General features: G+C 40.7%; 1 protein-coding gene across 4 annotated transcripts in view; it reads right to left on the bottom strand.

Annotated features, from left to right (window-relative positions):
• Positions 1-4,092: 4,092 nt before the first annotated feature.
• LOC117317723 (protein Wnt-10a-like) overlaps positions 4,093-16,304 on the bottom strand; it is a 52,557-nt gene continuing 40,345 nt past the window's right edge. For 3 of the 4 annotated variants that reach the window (XM_033872624.1, XM_033872622.1, XM_033872623.1), the window contains exons 4-6: positions 11,894-12,159; positions 7,822-7,968; positions 4,093-7,451 (exon numbers count right to left, since the gene is read on the bottom strand). In XM_033872624.1, the coding sequence (XP_033728515.1) occupies positions 7,137-7,451; positions 7,822-7,968; positions 11,894-12,159 (728 nt within the window). In that variant the 3' untranslated portion in view covers positions 4,093-7,136. The remainder of the gene's footprint in view (positions 7,452-7,821; positions 7,969-11,893; positions 12,160-16,304) is intronic. The other variant, XM_033872625.1, reaches the window with a different exon arrangement.

The following is a 16,304-nucleotide window of genomic DNA, read 5'->3' as shown; positions in this document are numbered from 1 at the left end:
TAATCCATGACCTCGGTTAATAGCCATATATTCACACTGGACGAGGAAAAAAAGCTTTTAAACAATAAATACATTTCTTTATACAGCAATTGAAACTTAAACGTGAAGGCAGATTTTGGTTTGTTTTTGGTTTGTTTTTGCTTAACATCCTATTAACAGCCAGGGTCATTTAAGGACGTGTCAGGTTTGGAGGTGGAACCACCGGCCTACAGTCAGTACCTGGCAACTGCCCCACTTAGGTTTCGAACTCGCAACCCAGAGGTGGAGGGCTAGTGTTAAAGTGTCGGGACACCTAACTACTCGGCCACCGCGGCCCCTTGAAGGCTGATACTAAGAGAGAACTGTCCACACTATGATACTGTAAGCGTGGTTATTTTCGCGGGTTGTTAATTTCGCGATTTAGATATGTAAACTATACGCGTTGCGGTAATATTCGCGATCGATCCACCTTCGTTTGTAGTTCGAGATTATGCAAATCGATATCAAAATAATACGCATGGGGGAAATTTTCGCGATCAGAAGGACTCCGTGTAGGGTTAATCCCCCCCCCCCCCCCCCCCCCCCCCCCCCGCGTAAATTTCCACTTTAACAGCAAGATCTTCCGCTACTTCTATTTCACAGGTATGTAGCTGTGGCTAGCCAATTGTGGTGGACATTTCCGAGGACCGATCTGAGAGCATTTTAGTTACTTTCGTGTTAATCCAGAACTATTTTACAATTTATATGATATAGAGTGCTGCAGCATCGCCAACAAAATAATATTTCACCGAAAAGTATTTCAAACAACGCCTAGAATCTTCACGTATATCGGCCTTCTCTGACACCTCACATGGAATTTGATTGGTGTGACGTCATCATTCTCGCACACGATGGATCCATATGCCAACATAAAAAAACGTCACACATGGACAAAATGTCTTGAGCTAAATTTGACCTGAAAAAATGACCTGGTGTAGCATATATCACTAAAACATTTTTGTCTCCTTGTAGTAGCTGGTGGCTACCTCACTGAACAATTTTCGGGAGACCCGTCGGATGGCATCCAGGGCAATAACGGTAAAGTGTCTTTCCAAAAGGGCACAACCAGCAGACCGGATAGTTTCTCAACTTCCTGAGAAATACAAACCGTCACGGCTTTTTAAGCATTGAACGGCTTTCAGTTGGCATTCATATTGACTATGAATGCCAACTGAAAGCCGTTCAATGCTTATATTTACCATCTGCGATTTTTTATTTGTCGTGCGGTTTTTTTTTTGAAATTTTCAAATTCAAATTTCAGTTGGCAGTCATAAGTTGGTGAACTCGCAACTGAATTGGTAGGGTTATATAGTGGCAGTGCCATACAATGGTAAATATAGAGCGATGGACTTCGTACCATATATCTTCACCTGAGGTTACGTGGGCCAACGCTCTGACCGACTGAGCTATCGCGGCCCCATGCATATCCCTAAAATGCTATTAGTAGTATTAGTAACCTATGTATATTTAACCTAATAGATCCTCTAGGTTCTCCCCAGTTTGACCAAGAATACCAAATGGGAAAAGAAGGACATTTTAATAAAATGCTTGAATTGTTTTCCAAAATGTTTGCTCAATCGCTTTTCCTGTCCTTAAACGAATGGTGCTACTGCATCAGATTTGATCACAGGTTAAAATGCGTAGTTGCACAGTTCGCTTCCCGAAGGCATACAGTTAACAGTCACATCCATTGCATCGAGTCGTTTGGCACGAATTAGTACAATCGGAACACATCGCCTTATCTAGTTTCGACGAAAATGACGAGGAGTTCCGATTGGAATTAGTACAGACCCTACACATATCCGAGGAGCGACAAATGTCTCCGACTTAAAAAATCTACCGTTGGATTAGAGCTGTATCGTTGTTACTCCCTTCGTTATACCCAGTTAGTAACACAACTCACAGCGATCTTGGTTGTCAAACGTACGATCAAATTACTATAACCAAAAAACTTTCGAAAATAACACATTCCGACAATATCAATTAAATGTGTTCAGTGAGACTTTGTTAATAGGCCTAAGAAGAGGAAGTGAAAAATTGTTTTTATTTTGGCCACGTGTGTATGGTGCATTATGTGTGGCGACAGACGAGGCGGGTACCTGTGATAGGGGAGGTCACTCTTACAGAGAGAAGTAACTCCCCTAACAGCTATCGATATTAGGAAGAACTGCAACAATGCAGAACTTTTCATATTTATGTTATCATTGAAGGATTGGTGCCAATTTTGGCATTCTGGTGGCTATCATTGTGTCATCGTGATCTACTTGTCATCTCTGGCCTATTGTTTCAATCAGGGCCAATTACGAATTCTAACCCTCATTAACCCCATAACTCGAAATGGTCTTTGATCTGACCTTGATGTGATGTCCTATCATGGTAACATAGCCTCTAGGTATTCAGATGCAAGAATATGGCCTCTTACGTATCAAATCTTGAGGTCCTTATCATCAATGACGAGTCCTAGAAGGACGAAACAGCTGCATAATGTCCCTAACATCACTGACGAGTCCTAGGAGGATGTAACAGTTGTATGATGTCCCTAACATCACTGACGAGTCCTAGAAGGACGAAACAGCTGTACGATGTCCCTAACATCACTGACGAGACCTAGAATGATGAAACAGCTGTATGATGTCCCTAACATCACTGACGAGTCCTCGAAGGACGAAACTGCTGTATGGTGTTTTTGGTTCCTGTTTTAACTGAGCTGTGTATATCTTACTCTTGATTTGTATTGAAAGTTGCTGATACACGTATTGTGTTGATGATTTGTATTTATATCATAACGGTAACGCGATATCTACATGGAGGGATGATTATTAAGTATACATGGCGTGACTGTTATGATGAAATTACATATCTAAAGTAGACGGACGAGTCCTGTGAAGACAAGGATTGTAATATGTTTACATTGCGTTATGGTGGTTGTAAACGATAATGTCGTGTTGTCGTATTGTCATTTTGTCGTCTTGTCTCGTGGTCGCATACAGCGACAGCCCGAGATTTAAGGTGATATTTCCCCACCGACTGTACTTTCCCGAACAATTCCATTTGCTTTATAGAATAGTGTTGAATTTCAAACACGAATAAATACCTTAAGATTTGCACAAAAAATGTCATGTAATATACCAAAATGTTTGTTTCGACATGTAGCTTCTTACAATCACCAATAATTTGCTCTAGATGCTATCAGTTTCTTCTGTAGAGTAACTTTGTAGTAAGATAAGTAACTGATTTCCTTTTGCGGTAGTAAGCCAGACGGATATTCTGATATCCCTGTTGGTTCCGTTGTCATCACCCAAGTTCTCAGTTTGAGAATGTGACTTAACTCTGATTTGTGTGACGGGTGTCGTCGATGTACCAGAAAACGCTTACTCTTTCGGAACCCCTGGTTTCATTTTACCTTGTACTTTTCCAAGGGTCTCCATACAAATACATATTTCTTGTTTGTATTTGCTCCCGTTTCATCGATTATGAGTAAGAATTATTTTTGTGAATATTTCCGTACCAGGAAAAACGTTTTTTTCTCGGCCTACAAACTTCCTTATTAAATTAAACAGGTTTTGGTTTGGTTTATTTTGTTTAACGTCCCATTTAACAGCCAGGGTCATTTGAGGATATGCCAGGTTTAGGAGGTAGAGGAAAGCCGGAGTACCCGGAGAAAAACCACCGGCCTATGGTCAGTACCTGGCAACTGACCCTAATAGGTTTCGAACTCACGAGGGCTATTGATAAAGTGTCGGGACACATTAACCACTCGACCACAAATTGAAAAACAACTTAGTTGATAAATTATTTTAATCTAGCATTTACAAGACTGACTAAATAAACTCCATACATGTACTTTGCTTAAGTCCGCATTCATATTGTAGAACCACCGCTTAGCAAACTGAGGGTTCGGAGTTCGAATAATTAAGATGCATCTTTTTATATTGTGTTAGGCTTCTTAATACCATTTTTATCGTTTCTGAAAGATACTTAAGAACCCCCCCCCCCCCCCCCCCAAAAAAAAACAAAAACAAAAACAAAACAAAGAAAACACACACACACACAACAACAAATAAATCTATCAACAACGGGGAAAAAGACAATTTTTAATCATTCAAGCATCTTTCAAAAAACACAGTGATCAACATCCTGTATCAAACAATATTTCAGGTATACGTATAAGGTGCAATAATTGTGAAACATTCAAGTCAGTCTAGAATAGTACAGAGACGGAATTCAACAACAAAATATATTTACAAAACGTAAGAACTTCGGTATCTAGAATTTTGTTACAAAACCACAATGTCCGTCGCAATACTGTGTATACATGATATAAAGTGGGTTCGAGAAGTACGCGTTTAGTTGTACTTTTTGGCAAACATGATGTCATATACTGAAGACTCGACTAGTTGACTTTTGACAAAAAAACATCGCCCTTAAACCTAGGACCTAACTCCAGCAATGTGATATTTGTACTGAATTGAGACATATATCTTTGAGCGAATGTATATGGACTTCTAACACGCACGGGATGATGAGTCGCTGGTCTTTTAATAAATAACGATTTAGAGTACTCTCCCTTTGTCTCTTTATTTTTTCTCTTGGAGTTGCTTCCCTTCCTTCAATAGTAGAGAGTTCACTTTACAAATGTAACAGAGCGCAGGAATTATATAAATTTAAACCACCGCCTCCGCTAGGGATCGAACCCGGGACCCCTGGCTTACTAGTCTTATGCTCAACCGATCGAGCTAAAGAGAAGGTCTGTCTAACCGAGCCGTATATTGCTGCTAGTATTTACCAGGGTTACACAAACTAGAACTCTCTAACTAACTGGTTGACCACAGTAATATAGATAAGAAGATTTGATTCGGTTCTCCCCTTTGCTTGATCATAAAGGTAAGGAAAATTGACAACAGTCTGACAGACATCATAAATTCAGACGGCGTCTAACGATTCATTGATTTTATGACAATTCATTTACGAATCAAAATATGTCAGAGTCGTAATGTTCTGTGAAATGAATAGATTGACTTGAAAATTATAAAAAAGAATCTAGTTTTAGGTACATCACAGAAATTGAAGCCGGTATCGTCCAATCAGATAACAGCAAATGATTGAGTCCGATCATAATTTACATTTTTTACAGTTGGACATAACATTTATACAACATACGCCAAAATCGGTAGTCCTTCTTATATGATACTTCAATGGGACGAGTAGACTGACCACCAGCCCCTAAGTTTTTTTGTTAAAAATTACTCAGCTAAATTCGAATACTAGATTATCTCCCCTTAGTTTGAAAATTAGGAATCTAGAATCAGACATATCCTAGAGATTAAAATCATAAAGGTCAATTTTATTTGTAATTTCAATATTCTAGAGACAGGGTGCTAGTCTAGGGGACAATGCACATGGACAGTATGTGTTAGTGATAACATTAAAATGTCTTGTCGTCCTAGTCAGAGGCACTATACCACACAACGACACTGTATCCTGACTCTGTGGCACAGACTAAAGAGACACAATGAAACTTCAACAAAACATTTCTCAAACGAATAAACATACAGTAGGATGGCTGGATCATTTCACTCCATGACGATACATAATTACATTTCCGATAAAACGTCAGTAACACATCAAGAAGACAAACAATATACTTATTATAAAATTAAATAGACATTAAAATGTACAATCTTGTCATGCTGTATTGGTATAAATTGTCTTTTGACTATAATTAAGAGTTATCTCCCATGTTTAGACTAACTTCCTGGAATGATCAGTTCTTATCACGTGACGTAGTATTGACATCTTTGTGTCGCGTGCACGTAATGGAAGTCACTTAGTCTGTATTTGGGACAATAACTGCTTGTCCAAGTCAAGGTACATGAAGTATTTTACCTAATGCTATCGGATATTCACATATTCGTCTTTTGCATTATTGATTGGTGTACTTGACATTGTTTATTGATGTCCTTGACATTGGTAATTAATGACCTTGACATTGGTAGTTGATGTCCTTGACATTGTTAATTAATGTCCTTGGCATTGGTAGTTAATGACCTTGCCATTGGTAGTTGATGTCCTTGCCATCGGTAGTTAATGACCTTTACATTGGTAGTTGATGTCCTTGCCATTGGTAGTTAATGACCTTGCCATTGGTAGTTAATGACCTTGACATTGGTAGATAATGACCTTGGCATCAGTAGTTCATTTCCTTGTCATTGGTAGTTGATGTCCATGCCATTGGTAATCAATGTCCTTGATATTGGTAGTTAATGACCTTGACATTGGTAGTTAATGACCTTGATATTGGTAGTTAATGTCCTTGACATCAGTAGTTCATTTCCTTAACACTGGTAGTTGATGTCCATGTCATTGATAATCAATGTCCTTGACATTGGTAGTTAATGCTGCAATGTCTATGTCAGACAGATGGTAACGACGTCCAAAAACCACTCAAAGTGGGTGTGTCCTTTTCCCTCCCATTACATGATATTATTGGTGATGAATGTGAAGTAGATTAGTGACGTCACATACATTCAAGCATGTTGTCATCCAACTATAGTATACTTGGTCCAGTGGTGTTTCACTGGTTTTTTGGTACATTGGATTTCGCATCCGGCAGGTGCTTTTATATACAATGTATAACACATAATCCCATGACGTCAGACAGCTGCTTTATATATATTACACATATATAGTCCTGAGACGGAAGGCAGTTCACTTTTTATTTAACACACAATCCCGTGACGTAAGGCATATAAACATGATCCTGTGACGAAAGACAGGTAACTTGTATATAACACCTGATCCTGTGACGTAAGACAGGTAGCGTTTTATATAACACATACTACTGTGACGTAATACAGGTAACGTTATATATAACACATACTCCTGTGACGTAATACAGGTAACGTTATATATAACACCTGATCCTGTGACGTAAGGCAGATAACTTTTCATATAACACATACTCCTGTGACGTAAGACAAAGCCATCTCCTCCACGGACGTTCGTCATCAGTTTTGTCACATTACAACGTTATGACACATGTTATTGCGATGGATGAAGAAATTCCACATTTGTAAACAAAAATCTCGTTAGGTATACAAAAGTCAGAGTCACGTGTTTCATTTACAGACCGTCACCCATTCGTTGTAGGAACATGCTTTACACACGACGTAACAACACCAGTGAAATTTACAGTCACACCTCTCCGTACGCTTGACTCGGAGAGTGTTGTAGCCACGCCCACAACACAGTGTCTGACAATTATTCACACCGGAACTGGTTTTATTACAAAGTCGACCGGAAGTTCCAATTGAGTCGACGCGCGGGTTGACGTCACAATAATTTGGGGACCTCTCGTAGAATATGAGATCAGATTTTCGAGTGTTTCTGCGTATTCGACGATACCTCGCTGCGGCCGCATTAAGAATATTTACCTGAAAATATAGAATATATATTTCAATAATCGACTACAGTATATGCAGTTTGAAAAATGATAAGCACTTTATAGCAGATAATGACAAGTAAAGAATGATAACAAGGTGTTATCAGCAAAATGATAACGAATAAATGAAAGACGCAGCCATACATAGTACATACACAATGAGAGTTGCCTGTAGGAGTTTTGTCGGAGTTATCTCCCTTACTCCTCTAATATTTCGTACATTGTACAGTAAAACCGAAATTAAAATTAGTTTTATTTTGACGAACGTTAAAAAGATACATGATTCTGAACACAGGCATACTCCTAACGCCCCACCCCCCGAAGGAAATGAGGAGAAGTTAGAATAATATCATCCTCTTTACCTTTACCTTTCTCGCGGCGTCATACTTCTTCTTCAAGCGGATCCCAACCTCCCGGAAGTCTGGCGTAGATTTCCAACATGTCTGAATCTCACAACTTCCTGACATGCCGTGACATTTGCACTTCCGGCGGACGTTCCTTATAACAGACTGAAACATTCGAGAAAAGCAGGCGTCAATCGTACTCTAGAGATGTTACGGAAAGATTTTGTCACGTCACACCGACATCATACAATAATCTGACGTCAGCATGACGTAAGCGGTCACACCAACATGATCAGGAAATGACGTCAGCATGACGTAAATGGTCACATCAACATGATCAGGAACTGACGTCAGCATGACGTAAATGGTCACATCAACATGTTATCAAAAGATCAAGTTTGTGTTAGTGTATTTTATCTAACTTTGTTTAGTGTGTTTTATATCAATTTGGTTTAAGTGTATTTCATATAACTTTGGTTTAGTGTATTTCATATAACTTTGGTTTTATTATATTTTATATAACTTTGGTTTTAGTTTATTTTACATGACTTTGGTTTAATGAATTTGATATAACTCTTGATTAAGTGTATTTTACATGACTTTGGTTTGATGTATTTTATATAACTTTGGTTTTAGTGAATTTTATATAACTTTGGTTGTAGTGTATTTTATATAACTTACGTTTAGCGTACTTTATATAACTTTGGTTTAGTGTATTTTATATACTCTGGTTTTAGTATATTTTATATGACTTTAGTTTAGTGTATTTTATATATCTTTGGGTTTAGTATATTTTATATATAGCTTTGGTTTTAGCACACATTCATGTAATCCAGGGAGTACTTCATGTAAGATCCAGTTTTTGTGTACTTTGGTGTAATCTTAGATTTAGTATATACACTTACAGTTTTTTTTGTACTTTCAGACAACCCTGTCTGTAGTGAACATTCCTGTTTTCACCATATAGTTCAGACTTCCACGGTCGACACAGCTATATTTACAGAGTTGAAAATAATCTTTGCGGTGATCAAAGTAGATATATTATGCGTCTACAATGTTCATCGGGTTGTGTAACATATAATGACTGCAATTGTAGCTTAAAACCTTGAGAAGGTTTGTGCTCTTTGATGCCGGTAACAACCAACAGCGTTCACACACTTCGGACAGGAGAACCTCATAAAATCCGGAATCAAAGACCGGCAGACGAGATTTAGGTAAGGTGATTAGGTTACACCGCGCTTTCCTACACAGACTACGTTGGCCGTTTTTTGCGGAACCGTTTATACAAAGGTCTTAAAGGTTCCAAAAACAAGTTTTGATAAGTAAACCAGTGGGGTAATTATAACGTTAAAACGGGACATTACACTCTCCGAACCAACGCCGTGACTGGTATCCGGATGGTTCCAAGCAACTACTAATGTAAATAGTTGATAAACGAGCTGATTTAGACAAAATAATCTAAAAAAGAAAAGAAAAGTAAGAATTATATATCTTTTCAGAGTCTCGTTCATGTCGCAGACCTCAATATCCTAATATCCATCGTTTTCCCTATATTTGCGGCTTCTCACATCCACCTGTCATCTAACATATTAACAGCCAGGGTCATTTAAGGACGTGCCAGGTTTGGAGGTGGAGGAAAGCCGGAGTACCCGGAGAAAAACCACCGGCCTACGGTCAGTACCTGGCAACTGCCCCACGTAGGTTTCGAACTCGCAACCCAGAGGTAGAGGGCTAGTGATAAAGTATCGGGACACCTTAACCACTCGACCACCGCGGGGATAGAGGGCTAGTGATAAAGTGTCGGGACACCTTAACCACTCGGCCACCGCGGGGGTGGAGGGCTAGTGATAAAGTGTCGGGACACCTTAACCACTCGGCCACCGCGGGGGTGGAGGGCTAGTGATAAAGTGTCGGGACACCTTAACCACTCGGCCACCGCGGGGATAGAGGGCTAGTGATAAAGTGTCGGGACACCTTAACCACTCGGCCACCGCGGGGATAGAGGGCTAGTGATAAAGTGTCGGGACACCTTAACCACTCGGCCACCGCGGGGGTGGAGGGCTAGTGATAAAGTGTCGGACACCTTTACCACTCGGCCACCGCGGCCTCCTTGTCGATGCCAAATCATTTCCGATACCATGTGTTTACCACTGTCACAGAAATTCCTCGCTGTCTGTTATCACGGTGACGTAACACTCGTTGTCACATGGTTGTCAACCTCTCCCGTTTGGGCGTAAGATTTGTACGATTTTTACTTTCTGTCCACATCCCTCGCATGACTCTAAGGTGCGATTTAATTTGGAATATTATCATTTCTCTTCTTTCTAGCAATTTGATTCTTCCTGATGTCTCCCTTGACACAGTCTCACCTTTGGCCTTTAGTTGAGCGTTCGCCCTTGTGAGGGAGACGTAGGGTCCTGTCCCCTTGCCAAGCATAACAGACTCTATAAAATGGTAGTTGCTACTCCTGTTTAGCGCACATTTTAAGAGGTAATAGGACAACTGGTTCACTCGTTATGACGTGATGACATAGGGTGTCCTGCTGAATGTCTTCGGCAGTATACTTCAGTGAGGTAGCACTATAAAGTCGGCACAAGGGGTAGGCCGTCCTTGAATGACCTTACCTGTCGATAGGACGTTAAACAATACTAAACCAAACCATACTTAATTAAATTAGGCCCCCTCTCGCCCCCCTCCCGTACCTGTTTTAATATGATGTGTGGTAGACTCCAGTACACTGTCGATGTTATTAAAGCCGCAAGGTTTTGTTTACTACATTTAACAATGTTTTTGAAATGTCATATATTTTCAAAACGGCATTAAGCCACTTTGAAGTATATGACTTAAACAAGTCTATGGATTTTCTTTTGAAGTCTCGCGACATGTTGACGGCAATACATGGTATATTTGTTCGTCTATGGCAGAACAGACGAATGGGCGATAATTTGAGAATGTTAGCAACTTAAACCACTATTTTACCCGATAAACTGCGTAGAACTCGGGGAACTACGAACTTTCGCCAAATTTACTTCTTCAACGTTGGTGGTTTCTACACAATTTTACATACACTATTACTTAGGTCGGTGTGGGACTCGACATTGAGATCTGATCTCCTGTAATCGTCTACACTTTGGAATCTGCACTGCTGTAAACACTCTGATGATGGCGGTAGATACCAAGGGGAAAATCTAAAACAAATACGTCACTTACAAACCCTACTGTACCGCATTGTTTATGGTTTCACATGTAGACTTTAAGATATAAAAGAAAACGCAGATTTTTATGAAAGAGAAAAAGGAAATATCAGAAAGCAGAAAGATTGAAAGAACACTTTCATTCACAGCATGAGCTGCCGCGTTTACGGTCGCCATGTTTGTTGTAGTTTTCCGGCGCGTGACCGTGCTATCACCATAGATACCGCGCGTGCCAGGCATGCGATTTATTGGCCGTATAATTAGCTCAATTTTCTGCAACAGTCTGTTTCTTCAACCTCTTGAGTTTTCATTGATGAAGAGACGAAGAGAAACTTTAAACACATTCCGCATGCCCCTCTAACGACTGTTCTGGAAACTGCCTAGCTTTAGGTCTGGCGGTGGCTCACGCACAGCGCATAGACAATGTGGTCCTTAGCTTATACACTCATTAAATGTAAATTGAGGTTTGATTTTAAACTTTACGATTCTGGTGTTGTTGTATTTTTAGTCTAGGGCAATCTGAATATTTCTATGATCCCGTCAGGAACAGTTGATCGGGATAGTGCCTCTTGAGATTCCAATGTTGTTTCCACTTGGATATTATTTAACAACGACCTATGTCGTTCTTACTTTAACGAATAACAAGGCACTTGTGATTCGACACGTGTAAACATTTAAGGTGATGGATGCTAGTTATTGGTACCTCTGTGGTTCAGAGTTGGCCTCGGTAGGTTTCTCTATTAACCATTATGATAAAACGATATATCTTGGGAAGCCGAGATTTCTATTAAATATCTTCGAAAGGGGAATGTGTTATATATATTTTTATAGTCCTAACTTGATACAACCACAGCTAAGAGGAAAGTATAATCATTTACTGTTATATATACACTTACCAGACGACCGGCTCTGTTGTTGTGTAAATTTATTTTAGCGTGGATGTCTTTTGCCCTCTCCTTCACATCCAAAAATTTTGCCGAGAATTTTTCTCCGAACTCGACGTTGTGACTACACCCGCCCCACTCCCATTTGTCCTTGACCTTGCCGTGCTGACTCATGTCACAGCCACAGGACCGCAGTTTCCCCATACTGCACGCCTTCGCCACCTGGTGGGTCACTCCCGCAGCCAGGATAGCATACGCAAACGCCGACTCCCGGAAACCTGTAGGAGGAAAAAGTGTAATGTTATATTCTAATTTCAAAAATTAATGAAAATTTATGACGACTCTACTTTCGAGTGACGTAACCGAAAAAGGACTGGTCATATGTGTTTCGTCCCAACTTTTATATGTGAAAACCGCGTACTTGCAGATATCTCGAGGGAAAAAAAAGGACGTACTGAAATTAATATTCCAAACGACTGACAAGATAAAACACTTCACGAATATGTAACTAAATGTATTAGGAAAGAGAATCAACATGGAGGGTACGTTGCCTCGTAAAAACATAATAAATTAGAAAATGGCTAAAACATAAATGTGCTCAAAACAGAGGGCGTAAAAATAGGGAAATGGATGAAAATGAAATGTATATTAAGCAAAGGACACATCAATATTTCAATTCTCATAGTTTTCCAAATTAATAGATGCAAGCAGAATGCGTATGCTATTATAACTCAGGTAGGCCTAAAGTGTAATGAGACTTACAGAGGTAGGTCTAACGTGTAATGAGACAGAGGTATGTCTAACGTGTAATGAGACAGAGGTAGGTCTAACGTGTAATGAGACAGAGGTGGGTCTAACGTGTAATGAGACAGAGGTAGGTCTAACGTGTAATGAGACAGAGGTAGGTCTAACGTGTAATGAGACAGAGGTAGGTCTAACGTGTAATGAGACAGAGGTAGGTCTAACGTGTAATGAGACAGAGGTAGGTCTAACGTGTAATGAGACAGAGGTAGGTCTAACGTGTAATGAGACAGAGGTAGGTCTAACGTGTAATGAGACAGAGGTAGGTCTAACGTGTAATGAGACAGAGGTAGGTCTAACGTGTAATGAGACAGAGGTAGGTCTAACGTGTAATGAGACAGAGGTATGTCTAACGTGTAATTGAGACAGAGGTAGGTCTAACGTGTAATGAGACAGAGGTAGGTCTAACGTGTAATGAGACAGAGGTAGGTCTAACGTGTAATGAGACAGAGGTATATCTAACGTGTAATGAGACAAAGGTGGGTCTAACGTGTAATGAGACAGAGGTAGGTCTAACGTGTAATGAGACAGAGGTAGGTCTAACGTGTAATGAGACTTACAGAGGTAGGTCTAACGTGTAATGAGACAGAGGTAGGTCTAACGTGTAATGGGACAGAGGTAGGTCTAACGTGTAATGAGACAGAGGTAGGTCTAACGTGTAATGAGACAGAGGTAGGTCTAACGTGTAATGAGACAGAGGTAGGTCTAACGTGTAATGAGACTTACAGAGGTAGGTCTAACGTGTAATGAGACAGAGGTAGGTCTAACGTGTAATGAGACAGAGGTAGGTCTAACGTGTAATGAGACAGAGGTAGGTCTAACGTGTAATTAGACAGAGGTAGTCTAACGTGTAATTAGACAGAGGTAGTCTAACGTGTAATGAGACTTACAGAGGTAGGTCTAACGTGTAATGAGACAGAGGTAGGTCTAACGTGTAATGAGACAGAGGTATGTCTAACGTGTAATGGGACAGAGGTAGGTCTAACGTGTAATGAGACAGAGGTAGATATAACGTGTAATGAGACAGAGGTAGGTCTAACGTGTAATGAGACAGAGGTAGGTCTAACGTGTAATGAGACAGAGGTAGGTCTAACGTGTAATGAGACTTACAGAGGTGGGTCTAACGTGTAATGAGACAGAGGTGGGTCTAACGTGTAATGGGACAGAGGTAGGTCTAACGTGTAATGAGACAGAGGTAGGTCTAACGTGTAATGAGACAGAGGTAGGTCTAACGTGTAATGAGACAGAGGTAGGTCTAACGTGTAATGAGACAGAGGTAGGTCTAACGTGTAATGAGACAGAGGTAGGTCTAACGTGTAATGAGACAGAGGTAGGTCTAACGTGTAATGAGACAGAGGTAGGTCTAACGTGTAATGAGACAGAGGTAGGTCTAACGTGTAATGAGACAGAGGTAGGTCTAACGTGTAATGAGACAGAGGTAGGTCTAACGTGTAATGAGACAGAGGTATGTCTAACGTGTAATGAGACAGAGGTAGGTCTAACGTGTAATGAGACAGAGGTAGGTCTAACGTGTAATGAGACAGAGGTAGGTCTAACGTGTAATGAGACAGAGGTAGGTCTAACGTGTAATGAGACAGAGGTAGGTCTAACGTGTAATGAGACAGAGGTAGGTCTAACGTGTAATGAGACAGAGGTGGGTCTAACGTGTAATGAGACAGAGGTAGGTCTAACGTGTAATGAGACAGAGGTAGGTCTAACGTGTAATGAGACAGAGGTAGGTCTAACGTGTAATGAGACAGAGGTAGGTCTAACGTGTAATGAGACAGAGGTAGGTCTAACGTGTAATGAGACAGAGGTAGGTCTAACGTGTAATGAGACAGAGGTAGGTCTAACGTGTAATGAGACAGAGGTAGGTCTAACGTGTAATGAGACAGAGGTAGGTCTAACGTGTAATGAGACAGAGGTAGGTCTAACGTGTAATGAGACAGAGGTAGGTCTAACGTGTAATGAGACAGAGGTAGGTCTAACGTGTAATGAGACAGAGGTAGGTCTAACGTGTAATGAGACAGAGGTAGGTCTAACGTGTAATGAGACAGAGGTAGGTCTAACGTGTAATGAGACAGAGGTAGGTCTAACGTGTAATGAGACAGAGGTAGGTCTAACGTGTAATGAGACAGAGGTAGGTCTAACGTGTAATGAGACAGAGGTAGGTCTAACGTGTAATGAGACAGAGGTAGGTCTAACGTGTAATGAGACAGAGGTAGGTCTAACGTGTAATGAGACAGAGGTAGGTCTAACGTGTAATGAGACAGAGGTAGGTCTAACGTGTAATGAGACAGAGGTAGGTCTAACGTGTAATGAGACAGAGGTAGGTCTAACGTGTAATGAGACAGAGGTAGGTCTAACGTGTAATGAGACAGAGGTAGGTCTAACGTGTAATGAGACAGAGGTAGGGTCTAACGTGTAATGAGACAGAGGTAGGGTCTAACGTGTAATGAGACAGAGGGTAGGTCTAACGTGTAATGAGACAGAGGTAGGTCTAACGTGTAATGAGACAGAGGTAGGTCTAACGTGTAATGAGACAGAGGTAGGTCTAACGTGTAATGAGACAGAGGGTAAGTCTAACGTGTAATGAGACAGAGGTAGGTCTAACGTGTAATGAGACAGAGGTAGGTCTAACGTGTAATGAGACAGAGGTAGGTCTAACGTGTAATGAGACAGAGGTATGTCTAACGTGTAATGAGACAGAGGTAGGTCTAACGTGTAATGAGACAGAGGTAGGTCTAACGTGTAATGAGACAGAGGTAGGTCTAACGTGTAATGAGACAGAGGTAGGTCTAACGTGTAATGAGACAGAGGTAGGTCTAACGTGTAATGAGACAGAGGTAGGTCTAACGTGTAATGAGACAGAGGTAGGTCTAACGTGTAATGAGACAGAGGTGGGTCTAACGTGTAATGAGACAGAGGTAGGTCTAACGTGTAATGAGACAGAGGTAGGTCTAACGTGTAATGAGACAGAGGTAGGTCTAACGTGTAATGAGACAGAGGTAGGTCTAACGTGTAATGAGACAGAGGTGGGTCTAACGTGTAATGAGACAGAGGTAGGTCTAACGTGTAATGAGACAGAGGTAGGTCTAACGTGTAATGAGACAGAGGTAGGTCTAACGTGTAATGAGACAGAGGTAGGTCTAACGTGTAATGAGACAGAGGTAGGTCTAACGTGTAATGAGACAGAGGTAGGTCTAACGTGTAATGAGACAGAGGTAGGTCTAACGTGTAATGAGACAGAGGTAGGTCTAACGTGTAATGAGACAGAGGTAGGTCTAACGTGTAATGAGACTTACAGAGGTAGGTCTAACGTGTAATGAGACAGAGGTAGGTCTAACCGTGTAATGAGACAGAGGTAGGTCTAACGTGTAATGAGACAGAGGTAGGTCTAACGTGTAATGAGACAGAGGTAGGTCTAACGTGTAATGAGACAGAGGTAGGTCTAACGTGTAATGAGACAGAGGTAGGTCTAACGTGTAATGAGACAGAGGTAGGTCTAACGTGTAATGAGACAGAGGTAGGTCTAACGTGTAATGGGACAGAGGTAGGTCTAACGTGTAATGAGACAGAGGTAGGTCTAACGTGTAATGAGACAGAGGTAGGTCTAACGTGT

This window comes from Pecten maximus, chromosome 19 (genome assembly GCF_902652985.1).
Source record: "Pecten maximus chromosome 19, xPecMax1.1, whole genome shotgun sequence".
Taxonomy (NCBI): Eukaryota; Metazoa; Mollusca; class Bivalvia; order Pectinida; family Pectinidae; genus Pecten; species Pecten maximus.
This window is presented reverse-complemented; position numbering and strand designations above follow the sequence as displayed.